General features: G+C 42.3%; 1 protein-coding gene across 9 annotated transcripts in view; it reads right to left on the bottom strand.

The window, feature by feature from the left end:
• LOC115160706 (protein TANC1) overlaps positions 1-16,560 on the bottom strand; it is a 286,753-nt gene that overhangs the window by 186,338 nt on the left and 83,855 nt on the right. For 8 of the 9 annotated variants that reach the window (XM_029710993.1, XM_029710992.1, XM_029710995.1 and 5 more), the window contains one exon: positions 13,725-13,934. In XM_029710993.1, the coding sequence (XP_029566853.1) occupies positions 13,725-13,934 (210 nt within the window). Of the gene's footprint in view, positions 1-13,724; positions 13,935-14,519; positions 14,888-16,560 lie in introns of those variants that run through there. The other variant, XM_029710997.1, reaches the window with a different exon arrangement.

Here is a 16,560-nt window from a genome sequence, read left to right as displayed (position 1 = left end):
GTGTGTGTATTCCATCAGTTAGATATGTTTTTATAGGCCTAATGGGTGCTTGGGTAAGCATCACGCGTGTGTGTAGAGGGAGTGGTTGGATCGAAATTGAGTGAGAGACACGCAATGGAGGGAAAAGAGAATGTAGGGAAAATAACTTAGGTTTATTTTTGTTGTGAGTCGCTAATGCACATAACAAATGGAAGGAACACTAGTGTCAATGGGAATGAACGGTTGTCATCGGGACAATATTTCATCTGCAGCCAAAAACTGATTCTAGCGGTCATAACACGCAATAGGATTTCACGTGGTATTTTATGACATTTTCTTATCTTTTTAATGGAAAACCAAGAGAAAAAAATGCAGTTTAAACATTAAGAAAAAAAAATGATGGTCACATCCCTTTTCAAAAGTGTTGCACTATAGGGAATAGGGTGCCACATTTGGACACATATTTATATTGACTCTCTGAGCCAATCCAAACAAATAAAAATGCATGAACCAAGCTCAGCGCTCTCCGCAGACCTCTCGCAGAGAGGACAAATAAGTATTATCTCAGTGTGATGTCCTCCAACGGCAATTGTAAGCTCATCACAGGAGGGGAAGAATGAAATAGAACTGAACACAGAGAGGGAGCGAGGGAAGGAAAATGCCACAATAACAGTGCCATGGAAAACAAACCAGGGATATGTCCCAAAGGGTATCCTTTTCCTTATATAGTGCACTACCTTTCACCAAAAGTAGTGTACTATGTAGGGTATAGGGTGCCAATAGGGTGCCATTTGGGACATACCCAGGAACAAGGCAGTTTCTCTTAATTCAGCAGAGCTCTGATGGTTCAGTGGGTTTGAAAGGGACAAAAATGTGTGGCTGGACAAGTAGCATTCCTGCCATATACACAACAACCTGCAATACATGATTCCACCTGTGTTGTTTCTTGATAAACAACACACTATCAAATAACACCCTACTGTTTAGAAGGGTGTGACTTCCTAGTTGTCTGGAATCCAATGTGGAGAAGAGATATTAGACATACAGCTGGGAGACCAGCGCCCTGTTCGAAAACTTCAGAAATGCATCCTTCCTTTCTACCTTCCATGAAATAACCATAGACCTGAATGGGCTGGATTGGTGAAAGTAATACGGTGGTCACCTTGCTTTCACCTATACAAAACACTTATAGATGTGTGCTTACCTCAAGGAAATGTAAAGTATTCAAACTTTACCCAAAAGAAAGAGAGGACAGGGCGGGGGTAGGGGGGGGGGAGATCGCATGCAGAGGAGCCAAGCAGAGTGGTCTGGTCTCAACGGGAGAGAGAGGCAGCCAAGCATGATGTAACGAGCACTCTGCATACTGGCCCTCTCTGTGGTGAAGCTCAGAGGGCCATGACCACTGAACTGTGACACACTCGTGTGCGCGCTACACACACACACGTACTTGTAAGAGCTTCAGACAAGTGCAAGCCCTCAAATGGCATACAAACAAGCTATAACGCTACATAAACGTAGCTAGGAAAAGCATTAAAATATGAAATATTGTCCAGTTGATGTCAATCCCCAATGAGGGGATTATCTAAGCTTTCAAAATGTGTTTAATGAGTTTTACACATTCTTGACTACGGACTATGACATTTCAACTCTTCATGAGACACAACATGGCTCTGTGTGGCAACAACAAAAGGAGGCCTCTGACAATACCCTTCTTTCTGTTTTAGGGCCATCATTCTACAACTCAGCAGTGAAACAATCTATTCAGACTGAGATAAAAGACCGTTGGAAATTAAGATTCGCAACCACAGACTCAGTTATAAGTGTGAGACATTGATCATTGGTCAGTTCCTCTCATACAAAACAAATGGGGAGAGCGAGACACAGATCGCATAGCCTTCCTTTGCTTTACCCTTCTATTCTAATAAACCCATCAGGTATCATAGAAGATAATTCCTTCAACATAATGTTTGACATGATTCATGATAATGATAATGGCATGAGCAGACATAAACTCCACAAAAATAGAAAAGTCCTCTCACTGTCAACTGCGTTTATTTTCAGCAAACTTAACATGTGTAGATATTTGTATGAACATAACAAGATTCAACAACTGAGACCTAAACTGAAAAAGTTCCACAGACATGTGACTAACAGAAATGTAATAATGTGTCCCTGAACAAAGGGGGGGTCAACATCAAAAATAACAGTCAGCATCTGGTGTGGCCACCAGCTGCATTAAGTACTGCAGTGCATCTCCTCCTAATGGACGGCACCAGATTTGCCAGTTCTTGCTGTGAGATGTTACCCCACTCTTCCACCAAGGCACCTGCAAGTTCCCGGACATTTCTGGGGGGAATGGCCCTAGCCCTCACCCTCCGATCCTACAGGTCCCAGACATGCTCAATGGGATTGAGATCCGGGCTCTTTGCTGGCCATGGCAGAACACTGACATTCCTGTCTTGCAGGAAATCACGCACAGAATGAGCAGTATGGCTGGTGGCATTGTCATGCTAGAGAGTCATGTCAGGATGAGTCTGCAGGAAGGGTACCACATGAGGGAGGAGGATGTCTTTCCTGTAACGCACAGCGTTGAGATTGCCTGCAATGACAACAAGCTCAGTCCGATGATGCTGTGACACACCGCCCCAGACCATGACGGACCCTCCACCTCCAAATCGATCCCGCTCCAGAGTACAGGCAATAAATGCAAATCCGACCATCATCCCGGTGAGACAAAACCGCGACTCGTCAGTGAAGAGCACTTTTTGCCAGTCCTGTCTGGTCCAGCGACTGTGGGTTTGTGCCCATAGGCGACGTTGTTGCTGGTGATGTCTGCCTTACAACAGGCCTACAAGCCCTCAGTCCAGCCTCTCTCAGCCTTTTGTGGACATTCTGAGCACTGATGGAGGGATTGTGCGTTCCTGGTGTAACTCGGGCAGTTGTTGTTGCCATCCTGTACCTGTCCCTCAGGTGTGATGTTCGGATGTACCGATCCTGTGCAGGTGTTGTTACACGTGGTCTGCCACGGCGAGGACGATCAGCTGTCCATCCTGTCTCCCTGTAGCGCTGTCTTAGGCGTCTCACAGTACGGACATTGCAATTTATTGCCCTGGCCACATCCGCAGTCCTCATGCCTCCTTGCAGCATGCCTACGGCAAGTTCATGCAAATGAGTAGGGACCCTGGGCATCTTTATTTTGGTGTTTTTCAGAGTCAGTAGAAAGGCCTCTTTAGTGTCCTAAGTTTTCATAACTGTGACCTTAATTGCCTACCGTCTGTAAGCTGTTAGTGTCTTAAACCCTTTACAATGAAGATCTGTGAAGTTATTTGGATTTTTACAAATTATCTTTGAAAGACACGTTTCTTTTTTTGCTGAGTTTAGATACTATTTTATTCATAACCATTATCATTCAGGACAATGCAATGAATTTAGGATACTAACCCGTATGGAGGTATTGCAAATGTGTTAAATGCTTTCTAAGTTTAAGAGTCATGTCTATTCTAACCCTCTCTGTTCTAGATAATGAGATAAATGAAACCCTTCACCAGGAACCATAGTATTGTTTTTCAGTAAATGTATAAACATTTCATCCCTATGAGTTCTGGTCAAAAGTAGTGCACTATAAAGAGAACAGGGTGACATTTGGGACGTATCCACAGCCTTTCTACCACAGCCCACAGAAACAATCAATATCCCCTGAGGCAGCCATGTAACTGCTGGGCTAATACTGTAGAGGTGACTTCAGGAGACGTGCAAATTCATCCCCTCGACAGAGACAAAAAATTTATTGTAAGACCCAATGGACAGTTAAAGTAATAACAAATCTTACCAGAAAGAACAATTTATAATTTCAAATGTTCCGTCTTGGACGAGAGCCTAAAATCTATTTGGCATAGCAGAGGAAAATGAATACTGAGAAAACATTTAGCAGAGGCTTGAGCACGGAAATGAATGTCACCCTCTGATGAAAAGGTAATTATCAATATCAGTCACATTATGAAAGCCTTGTGACAGATACAGACGGGTTTATCAGTTTGAGCATTAACCTAACTTAAGCACTAAATTAACTGTATATATTACATTTTATTAACGTATTTGGTTTAACTATGAAATGTACTGGAAAACACATAGCCATGCTAAACCATTACTTTAGTACTTAATCGATCACCACCTGTCAACAGTGCTCTATAAATTCTTTGTTGACACAAATCCAATCTTCTCTGCGTTGCCTACTGTACCAATATCCTGTTGAGTGACTCCCCACCTCCTTCATGTAACACTGCCAATATTTACTAGTCATAAAATCCCTTTGTTCTCTTCAATCAATAGTCCCTCAAGCAGTGCTATTGTATAACCCTCCCAACCTATTTATTTCCTATTTAGATAACCCATTCCAATTGATTTCCTTGACATAATAAGATAGGTTAGTGGTCCAGACGCAACCCTGATGCATTAAATCAATATCGTGTGCATGTACCTTTTGAAAGGAAAAAATACATTGTGTTGTGCCAGGGGAATAGCAACCAACTGTGTCCCTGTACTTGTTCTCTCTCTGTCTGTCCATCTCTCTTTCTCTCCACAGAATTAGTTTGATGTGTTATTTGTGGGGAGGCTGGCTCTGACATGTAGCTTAAAGGGGAATTTCACCCTGGCTCTGACACGGCATATAGTCATTACTACAGTGCATTAGGAAAGTAATTCCATGTGGACAAAAGTCCACATTTTGTTATGTTACAGCCTTATTCTAAAATTGATTAAATAAATAAAAAATCCTCAGCAATCTACACACAATACCCCATAATGACAAAGTGAAAACTGTTTTTTAGAAATGTTTGCAAATGTATTACAAATAAAAAAACTGAAATACATTTTACCCATACCCTTTGCTATGAGACTTGAAATTGAACTCTGTATTCTGTTTCTATTGATCAGCCATAATAGGCTAAGATAATGAGTGGGCTTGGATTGGTCTGCCATATAGCACACTTCTGTCTATTTGAGCTGGTCAGAATGGTCAGTATGTCTAGGTAATCCTGCCTAATGAGGCTTTTTTTTAATGTATTGATTAGTAAAACTGCATAAACCTACTGTCAAGTTAAAGTGTACTGTTAACTAGCTAACGTTAGCTGGCTGGCTCGCCAGGTAAGGTTACGTGTATGCTCTCCACTTTCTGGAGGACCGAGTTTTGAAATCAGTGTTTAAAACGTAATAAATTGTTGCCAGCAGCAAAGTTACAGTCATCAACGCTCTGGATAACATGAAAACAGCCTAACCAACTCTGCTAGGGTGAGTAAAATAGTCAGAGTGGTGTGTTCTCTCATTATGTGTCTGGAAGTAGCTAGCAAGCTAGCCAATGTTAGCCAGTTAGCTTGGGTGCCTGACTGTCGTTGTGAGGTCAGAATGTTCGGATCAATCTTACTCATCGGCCAGAGCGTCCAGTATGCGCTCTGAACGTGAAAACGCTATGAATTTCCGAATGGACAATCTGACAGCACAGTTGCAGTCACCAACGCTCTGGATAACATAACAGCCTAACCAGCTCTGCTAGGGTGAGTAATGTTCAGTGAGCTGTTCTCTCTCTCTCACTTAGATGTCTGGAAGTAGCTAGCAAGTTAGCTTGGGTGCATGACTGCTGCTGTTAGTACAGAACGCTCGGATCAACCCTTAAATATATGGGGCTAAAGCTTAAGAGGGTGTGAACGATGCTGAATGGGTGTAGACAAAGAAGGGCTCTCTAATAGTAGTACCAAAACATTCAAAGGCCATTTTCTCAAAACTGAGTTTACAGGTTTATCAACTTCCAAAGCAAAATTACTTTCCCATTGTTCTTCAACTGTAGTTTATGATATACCATTTTGTAGCTCTGAGTCTCTAATTATATCCAATGAAAAAAAACACTATTTCAAATGTTTCTACATAAGATCGATTTGAGATGGTCGGTCACATATAAGGTCCCACAGTTGACAGTGCATGTCAGAGCAAAAACCAAGCCATGAGGTCGAAGGAATTGTCCGTAGAGCTCCGAGACAGGATTGTGTCGAGGCACAGATCTGGGGAAGGGTACCAAAAAGTGTTTTCAGTATTGAAGGTCCCCAAGAACACAATGGCCTCCATCATTATTAAATGGAAGAAGTTTGGAACCACCAAGACTCTTCCTAGAGCTGGCCGCCTGGCCAAACTGAGCAATCGGGGGAGAAGGGCCTTGGTCAGGGAGGTGACCAAGAACCCGATGGTCACTCTGACAGAGCTCCAGAGTTCATCTGTGAAAATGGGAGTACCTTCCAGAAGGACAACCATCTCTGCACCACTCCACCAATCAGGACTTTATTGGAGGGTGGCTAAACGTAAGCCACTTCTCAGTAAAAGGCACATGACAGCTCGCTTGGAGTTTGTCAAAAGGCACCTGAAGGACTCTCAGACCATGAGAAACAAGAATGCCAAGTGTCACGTCTGGAGAAAACCTGGCACCATCCCTACGGTGAAGCATGGTGGTGCCAGCATCATGCTGTGAGGATGTTTTTCAGCAGCAGGGACTGGGAGACTAGTCAGGATCGAGGGAAGGATGAACGGAGCAAAGTACAGAGCGATCCTTGATGCTCATAGTGAACCACAAAGTCCGGCATTCAGAGTGAATGCTGATACAAACTTGAATAATGGCTTGTTTACCTCCAACGACCAACACAAAATAATCTCTAGGATGGTGCGATGACCAAAGATTATCAGAGGGATTTTCAGGCTTAACTGATGGGGAATCTATTTCGACGACAGCTGAGAAGTGATATGATAACAGCAATTTTTTTTCCCTTCACAACAAAACGAAAGATTCTCAATTAGAGGTAACCTAACATTAGCTAGCCTAGTTGGGTAAGTTAGCTAGCTAGCTAACATTACAGACCTGTATTGAACTCTGAAAGCCATCAGCTAAATCATATAGCTATCTTTTGGTATACACACTGTCAATCAGTTTCACCTATGTCATAGTAGTCACTGGTAGACTGTTTGTTTGTTCTATCTTTGAATGATTATTATTAGAGAACTGGGGCCAAAGCTCTCCATCAAGGTGTAAAATTTTTAATGATTTCCATGTGAAATGGCCTACGAGGGACCTGCTCTGCCCAAGCCTTATTCCATAAACAGTGCTTTCAGAAATTATTCATACCCCTTGACTTATTCCACATTTTGTTGTGTTACAGCCTAAATTCAAAATGTATTAAATATTTTTTTCTTTCGCCCATCTACCCATTATTATTATTTTCCTATTATTATTTTCAAAATTCTTCCAGCTCTGTTAAACTGGTTGTTGATCATTGCTAGACAACATACAAGCAGATTTAAGGCAAAACTGTAATTTGGCCAATCAGGAACATTCACTGTCTTCTTGGTAAGCAGTGTTTCAGGTTATTGTCCTGCTGAAAGGTGAATTAATCTCCCAGTGTTTGATGTAAAGCAGAGTGAACCAGGTTTTCCTCTAGGATTTTGCCTGCGCTTAGCTCCATTCCGTTTCTTTTTATCCTGAAAAACTCCCTAGTCCTTAACGATTACAAGCATACCCATAACATGATGCAGCCACCACTATGCTTGAAAATAGGAGAGTGGTACTCAGTATTGTGTTGTATTGGATTTGCCCCAAACATAACACTTTGTATTCAGGAGAAAAAGATTATTGCTTTGCCACATTTTTTGCAATATTACTTTAGTGCCTTGTTGCAAACAGGATGCATGTTTTGGAATATTTTTATTCTGTACAGGCTTCCTTCTTTTCACCATCTCAATTAGGTTAGTATTGTGGAGTAACTACAAAGTTGTTGATCCATCCTCAGTTTTCTCCTATCACAGACATTATTTTTTATTTAACTTGGCAAGTCAGTTAAGAACAAATTCTTATTTACAATGACGGCCTACCAAAAGGCAAAAGGCCTCCTGTGGGGACGGGGGCTGGGATTAAAAAATAAATAAAAATAGGACAAAAACAAACATCACAACAAGAGACACCAAAACACTACATAAAGAGAGACCTAAGACAACAACACATGACAACACAGCATGGTAGCAACACAACATGACAACAACATGGTAGCAGCACAAAACATGGTACAAACATGATTGGGCACAGACAACAGCACAAAGGGCAAGAAGGTAGAGACAACAATACATCATGTGAAGCAGCCACAACAGTCAGTAAGAGTGTCCATGATTGAGTCTTTGAATGAAGAGATGTCGATAAAATTGTCCAATTTGAGTGTTTTTGCAGCTCGTTCCAGTTGCTATCTGCATCGAACTGAAAAGAGGAGTGATTAAACTCTGTAACTGTTTTAAAGTCAGCATTGGCCTCCTGGTGAAACCCTTGAGCGGTTTCCTTCCTCTCCGGCAACTGAGTTGGGAAGGAATGCCTGTATCTTTGTAGTGACTGGGTGTATTTATAAACCATCCAAAGTGTAATTAATAACTTCACCATGCTCCAAGGTATACTCAATGTCTTTTTATTTGTACCCATCTACCAACAGGTGACCTTCTTCGCAAGGCATTGGATAACCTCCCTGGTTTTTGTGGTTGAATCTGTTTTTAACAGAAGATTGTATGTATGGGGTACAGAGATAAGGTAGTCATTCAAAAATCATGTTAAACACTATTATTGCACACAGAGAGTTCATGCAACTTGTGTGACTTGTTAAGCAAATGTTTACTCCTGAATTTAATTTAGGCTTGCCATAAGATAGGGGTTGAATATTTATTGACTGAAGACATTTCAGCTTTACATTTTTATTAATTTGTAAAAATGTCAAAAACAAATTCACTTTGACATTATGGGGTATTGTGTGTGGGCCAGTGACAAACATATCACTAATCCATTTTAAATTCAGACTGTTATACAACAAAATGTAGAAAAATCCAAGGGCTGTGAATACTTTCGGAAGGCACTGTACATGCAGATTAAAATGATAAGCAGCCCAGAACGGTAATACATATGATATGATTTGCTGTTTCATGTTTCCAAAAAGTGTGTCAAGATGGCTAAGTATACGCCTAATTGTTGTCCACGTGCCTCACAATGTCCATTCACCTATCCTCTCTGGTGGGGTAAGTAGAGCGTAAACTCTACTCTCCCCACTCTATCGCCTTAGTTGAAATCCAATGTCACTAGTAAAGCCTATAATTGGGACGGAAGCAGAGCTGTTATTGGCAAATCTGGTAGGCAGGACGTCTGATGTGCGTATAGATGTGTGTACGGCTGAGAGGAGATGGGGTGTTTGAATGTTGCTCATCCACTCCCAGCACCCAGAAAGTCATCAGGGAGACAGGGAGAGCCGGTTCAGACAGAGCCTGGCTGGACGGTTACGACCTTGAAGACTAGAGGCAGGAGGGACTCACTGATGAAAAACACAGTGACCCGACATGACCAGAGGAGGTCACTGTGGAGTTGCCCAGGATTCCATCATGTCCCACTGGCAGTCAGAGCAGAGGCAGTCAGTCACACTTTCTTGAGGCTGAGGGCTCAATGGGCCAGCCTCCACCGGACCTGTAAACTTCAGACTGTACACTGGAGGTCCTGTGCAACACATGTCTGCACTGCGTTCATTGTCAGCTCTCTACTTAGCTGATCAAAGCAGCAGCAGTGAGCAGCTCCACCAGTCCCATGTGCCTCAGGCATACGTCACGCTCTTAATTGGCACGCAGTATTTTCTGTGTTGTTTCTGTGAAGTCTTCATGAAAGGACGCCCGTTAAAATCAAGCCTTTCACCACAATGCTATAGATTATCCAATCTGTCAGGAAATGAAGCAAGCCACAAAGGCGTCGGGATCAGAGCAACCACTTCCCAAAAAGGTCATAGTGGATGGATGAGGAGGAGTATGAGGGTAGGATGAGCAGCAGGGTAGAGATGGGTGGGTTGAGTAGTGTGGGGGTGACAGGACTCCCCCCCGAGCCTTCGTCCCTGAGGCGCAGGGAGCTCTGTCACGGTAACTCTAGGCATGTTTCTGAGCTGCCCTGATGAATCAGCACAATCTGGTTTCACTTACAAACATCTCTCTCTCTCTGTCGCCCTCTCTGACACAGAGTCTGTAGGGGATAAGTCACTGGGTCATGACAGTTCCCTTTGTTAAACACTGCTAAACTACAGCAGAGTAAACACACCCACTCTCCCACGGTAAGCTTTCGCTATGGGTTTTCCCTGAAGGTATTTGACCAAAAGAACATATTCAAGATGGCAACCTGTTATTAGTGAGAGCTGGGATATTTCCTACAGTACTACTACGGTATGTGTTTATTAACTGTAGGTGAGAACTCTTCCCCTATAGTTTGTCACTTATCTGTGAGCGAGACAGTGGACTGCCCACCCTCAACCATCCCCCTTTACCTTATTTTCTGAACCATCTTAACTAATTCTCTCCTATTCTGCTATACCCATTTTGTACTTCTTTACCTTCAGAGTGTCTCCATAGACACTCTCTCTGGGTCCTGTTCCCCTTCACAAACCCTGTCCTCCCCCTCTCTCTCACTCTTCCCCTCTTTCCTGTCAATGTGCTTTTCATCAGAGCTGCCTTTGATGGGCTTAAAACAATCACGGCAAATATCAATACCGCCTGGAGGATGAAGAATAAAAGGTGTTTTTAAGTTGAGTGGTAGGTGAGTCAGAGGGGACTGTACAGTGCTTAGACAAACGTATAACACATTCAGATGTGGATTTCACATTGCTCGACTTGACTACGGTTTTCCTTGGCTTTAACAAATACAGCTACCGATTCTCGTTTTAGCACAATAAACTACAGAGTAAGCATATTTTGCAGTCGAAGGCCTCTTTTGAAAACGAAGTTCATTTGCATAACATACGCAGTTTGCTTTATAAACTCACAAGTCCAACGTTAGAATCGGAGAGCGCTGTGTGGAGAGAATTGTGGAAAAAGAGCATAGCAAATGAGGTTTGAGATGAAAAAATCTGTGGCAACCACAATCTCTCAAATGAAAACAGTCTGGATCAGAGGGTACTATTCCCAAGCTCTGTAGCTGAAATTAGAACAGGATACTCCCCATTAGAAACCTCATTCCAAACAGGCAAAAATATACCAAAATACGGTTCCAATTTCCAATACAGTTGGAGTGAGTAAAATGTACCTCATCCATAGAGATTTCCACATTTCAATCTTCAAAATAAAGTTATGTTACTGATGAGAGAAGCATTTGTTGAGGTATAGAAAATATAGCCTTGCTCTGAAATTAGACCAGTGGCCTAGTTGGATCTATAGGCCAAAGGCCTACTTGCCAGCACATCTTATACTAAAGGCTGGATCAAAGCACAGAGCACTTAAAACAAAGAGTAGCACAGGAGGTTGGTGGCACCTTAATTGGGGAGGACAGGCTTGTGGTAATGGTTGGAATGGACTAAGTAGCAAATACATCAAACACATGACTTCCACATGACTTCCACATGTTTGATGCCATTCCATTTCCTCTGTTCCACCCATTATTATGAACCGTCCTCACCTCAGCAGCCTCCACTGAAGAGTAGATACCACACAGATGATTCCCAGATGTGTGCAAGGGACCAGAGTGACCGCTTAAAGGATTTCTATCCTCTTTGCTAAAGTCTTCACAATACAAAGACAGGTTGAAACAGGTCCAGATACAATGGCCCGGGGTGCTTTGAAGATGGCTGCACACACCCACAGCTGTTGGCAGTCATGTTCGCAACATGGGAGAGAGAGGGGAGCAGATAAAGAGGAGCAACAATTAGACACTGTGTATACATACTGTACACATGCCCCGCATTAAGAACCAATAGAGTGCCAACAGGCTACGTCGCTGTAAAGACCACCATCCTGACAGAAGCTGATCAAATAAAGTGGGAGGGATGGAGGGATGAAGAGGAGGGATACAGTGAAACAAACAAACAAACAAACAAACAAACCCTTTACTCTCCTCTACCCTGACTCAAACACAATGGAATCACATGGAGATTGAATACAGTGCAAAAGCTGAATGAATTGACCAATACTGCTTTCACATAGGATTTACAGTATTTTGTCCCCCCCAAAAATGAGCAATGTTTATATGACCTCCTTTCAAACAGGCCCATTTTTACCATATTCTTGCCTGCATACTCCTTTTATACCTCCCATGCGCATGCCAGCATGTGTAAACGTGTGGAACCGCTGCTCATACTTTTTTTATCCACGTTTTACCTCCCTCACTCCACTCATTCCACTAGAAAATAATAGCAATACTATTTTCAAAAGAATGTGAGTCTCATGCTCAACATTTCACAACCTCAGCGGGCTTTTGGAATTGTCTATACCCTTGATTTAGGCTGCATAATTGCACACTAAATATTTCTGATTAGCGATAGAGCAAACAAATAGATGAGCTATAGGCCTACCACCTCCACTTATTTGCCCAGTCAGGAAACAATTAACCAAATAGCCTATACAGAGAGAGATTCAGTGAAAGAAAATAACATTGATTGATTATCAGACAGGGGTAGGCCTATTGGCTACTAAGCGACTGAAGAGCAAAATAATCCACTTGTTAAACTACATAACATGCTGGCAACATGTTCTAATAGGCCTAAATGAGTCAACTAGACAAGATGATCATGAGCAGCACCCACCTCAACTTCACAAACATTTGCCAACCTAATTATAGCCTAACCAATATCCAAATGATGAATCAGTGGAAGAAGAAAAATCTGGCATTAGGCCTATTGATTTATGAAGACGAGTCCCTACGCTTGTCTCAAAGTACCAAAGACAACAGTGCTGAAATGATCATCTAGTTGACCACACACGGGTAGGTTATTGGTTCATATTTATTACAAGGATTGAATGACTTTCAGTAATCAACAATTTGATACATGCCTTCAATTGCATTAGCCTACTTTATTCCAATATTTTTGTCATTCTGTGATATTTAGGCTATTCCAACATCCAGTTGTGGTTAAGAAAACAGTGCATGCTTTGAGATGGGCTATGTAAAGAGATGGGTGAAGTCACATGTCTTGCAAAGTTTAGAACTGCCAGGAGGATGGTAACAGGGCGCTGCCTAGCAACCATCAAGCGTATAAGAGCCTAGTGCATGCCAATGCTGCCTCAGCATTGCGGCTACGTTCCATACTAAGCTGTAGGAAGAACTTTACCGAAATTATTACTAGGTCGTTTGGCGAAAAAACAATTTTGGCTTTGATACCGGAAATACCTTTCAGATATAAAGAAAAGGCGGAATAAAGTTGGCGGTATGGTAAAGTTGGAGGAAAACCGTCTTAGTATGAAAGGAATACAAGTGCATGGACAATACTTTTCCCCCTGTCTTTCTAAGAAGGTATTTTTCAAGTATAACAACGGCAAGGCAGTATGACATGTTTTGAAGAAAAAAAACAAGCTGGAAGCTACAGAAATTCTGGTTGAAAGCTAAAAGGATTGTCAATCCTCAGGCGCTGTCAGATGTCCAGCATTGACACAATAACACCTGAAGGAAGACAGCAAACGTCACTTTCAGAAGACGTCCACTGAGACTGAACCAGTCCCAGCCTGGGATTACAAGAACAGAGAAACAGGAAATGCTCATAGCACTTCACGCCTGGACTTGTAAATGTAAGTGTAGTGGTGTAGCTACTGCAGTAATAGTATAGTGCTGTAAGCCTAGAAGTGAGGGGTAGGGTGGGGTGAGGAGGAGTGTGGTGAGGAGGGGTGGGGTGAGGAGGAGTGATGATGGGTGAGGTGGGGTGAGGTTGGATGGACGCAGTGCAGTACAGTACCTGGGGATCTCTTGCTAGAGCGCGAGGGCATCATGTAGGACTGGCGAGGCAGCAAGGGTGAGGAGGGCAAAGACATGGACACGCCCTTGGCCAGGCTCAGTCTGAACACATCCTCTGGGGAGTAGGGGCGGTGTGGGCCTCCAGGCTGATGTGTCTGGGGGGCACCGCCACCGGACAGGCACCTTTGCTGTGCAATGTGGAGCTCACCCGCTGAGAAGAGAAGATGGAGGACACTGTTTAGGACATTATTTATTAGGGCTGGGAATTGCCAGGGACCTCATGATACGATATTATCACGATACTTAGTTGCCGATACGATATGAATTGCGATTCTCACAATTCTATATGTATTGCGATTAAATACTGCGATTTTATTGCCATTTGATGTTCCAAACAAATTTCTCACTATATGTCTGCTGCAGAGAGACAAGAGAGAGCACGAGAAAATGAGTTTGGATCAGTCATGGAAATAAAAGTTCAGACTGATGTTGGCTCACTATTTAAAAAGAAGACGGAGAACAAGCTATAGGGTGACAACTACCGCAGTTGACTAGTGCTTGTTAATGCTAACTTATTTTTAACAAATCAATATTTGGAGTCAAAGTACTGATATAACATAGTCCAAAAATAATATTGCGATATGTAACTGTATTGATTTTTTGCCTCATCAATATTATTCACCAAACCTGATTATATAAGCTAAGCATACATTTTTGGAGAGAAAATAACAAATCAATACGTCAAACCATTCAAAATCTCCATGAGGAAAAAAACTGATTTGAGATCAGATATTACCAGACATGTGGACTCCTGAATGTCTAATGAAGTTGAAGGCATTCAGATAGCAGAACAAATCCCCCTCTTAGGGAGGCTTTCTGCTAATGCTGTGTTCTGCACGGTCAGTCACGGTTTGTGGAGAGATGCGCCTAGCCACACTATGAAATCAAACTGACAATTTCCGATGTCTTTCAGATACCAAGATAAGTGTTCTCAAATCGAGGTCCAGGGAGTGATCATGATCAGTGATAGACCAGGACTGAGTCAGACACACACATTAAGAGTGAATGGAGCCACATGCTATGTGGTTTAACCAGAGGTCATGGGCCCACAATGATACGCCATAGGGCTCATGATGTGGCAAGACACCCAGTTTGCAGCATAAATAAGAGTGGTGTCATTGACCATGGAGCTGAGATAACATGTGTGACTCATTGATCCAAAAACCTTTGGGTAAACTAACTGAACAAATATTAGCAAAATACTGTTTTGGCTCAGTACAATACTGAGAGCATTCTAGTAAATTCATTGTACAGATAATGTGTGAGGAATGAATAATGATCCAGAAGTAATATCTTTAATTCAGTGGTTCGGATTGGAGCAGCTTGAACTTGAGACGCTAAAGGCAAGAAAGCTGCAGTTATTGATTCAATAGGCTACTCCAAAACAGAGTACTATATCTACACTGTACTGAACTCTACAGAAGCGATCATCAACTAGATTCTGCTGCAGTCTGATTTTTTTATTGAGCGGATGGTCAGGGGGCTGGAACAAAATTACAAATAATTTGTAGACTGCAAATTGACAGCAAGATGCCCAAAAATATATAATGTTTGACTAAAACGTAATAATTACAAACCTTGCTTACATTTGTATACAATCACGTGTTTCTATTATGTATGGGAATACTTGGAAACAGATTTCTTAAAATAAAATCCCTTGGAGCTGATTCCCTGGTGTTTTTACTGTCTTTTTTAGTCTGTTACAGTCTTTTGTTAAACTTGGGGGGCCACATAAAACCACCCGTGGGCCGCCAGTTGGGTAACCCTGCTCTACAGACTCCAGCTAACAGCAGATAACCTAACCTGTGGGAAAGTGCCCTTTCAGGTCTCCTCTGGGTGCATTGGACTGATAAGCCATAACAGGAACCCAGTACCCTGTAGGCTAATATCCCAAAACATGGGAGGCAATGATAGGTTTGGAGTACAGTATGGAGCCCTCATGTACCCATGTACCCCCAATCTGTGGGAGAAAATAAGGGTAACTTTATCACGGATTATTAGCTCAACCAATCATTCCTTCTTGAAAAAGAAAACATGACAACCTGTTCTGCAAGTACAGTGCCTTCAGAAAGTATTCAGACCCCTTGACTTTTTCCATATTTTGTTACGTTAAAGCCTTATTCTAAAATGGGTTAAATAAAAATAATTCCTCAGCAATCTACACACAATACCCCATAATGACAAAGGGAAACAGGTTGTTCAAAATTTTCACAAATGTATAAATATGTAAAAAAGAAATATCTTATTTACATAACAATTCAGACCCTTTGCTATGTGACTCAAAATTGAGCTCAGGTGCATCCTGTTTCCATTGATCATCCTTGACATGCTTCTACAACTTCATTGGAGTCCACCTGTGGTAAATTCAATTGATTGGACTTGATTTGGAAAGGCACACACCTGTCTATATAAGGTCTCACAGTTGACAGTGCATGTCAGAGCAAAAACCAAGCCATGAGGTCAAAGGAATTCTCCGTAGAGCTCCGAGACAGGATTGTGTCGAGGCACAGATCTGGGGAAGGCTACCAAAAAATTCTGCAGCATTGAAGGTCCCCAAGAACACAGAGGCCTCCGTCATTCTTGAATGGAAGAAGACTCTTCCTAGAGCTGACCGCCTGGCCAAACTGAGCAATCAGGGAAGAAGGGCCTTGATCAGGGAGGTGAGTAAGAACCCTATGGCCACTCTGACAGAGCTCCAGAGTTCCTCTGTGGAGAAGGGAGAACCTTCTAGAAGGACAACCGTAGCACTGCATTAAATCAGGTCTTTATGGTAGAGT

This window comes from Salmo trutta, chromosome 24, assembly GCF_901001165.1.
Source record: "Salmo trutta chromosome 24, fSalTru1.1, whole genome shotgun sequence".
Lineage (NCBI taxonomy): Eukaryota > Metazoa > Chordata > Actinopteri > Salmoniformes > Salmonidae > Salmo > Salmo trutta.
This window is presented reverse-complemented; position numbering and strand designations above follow the sequence as displayed.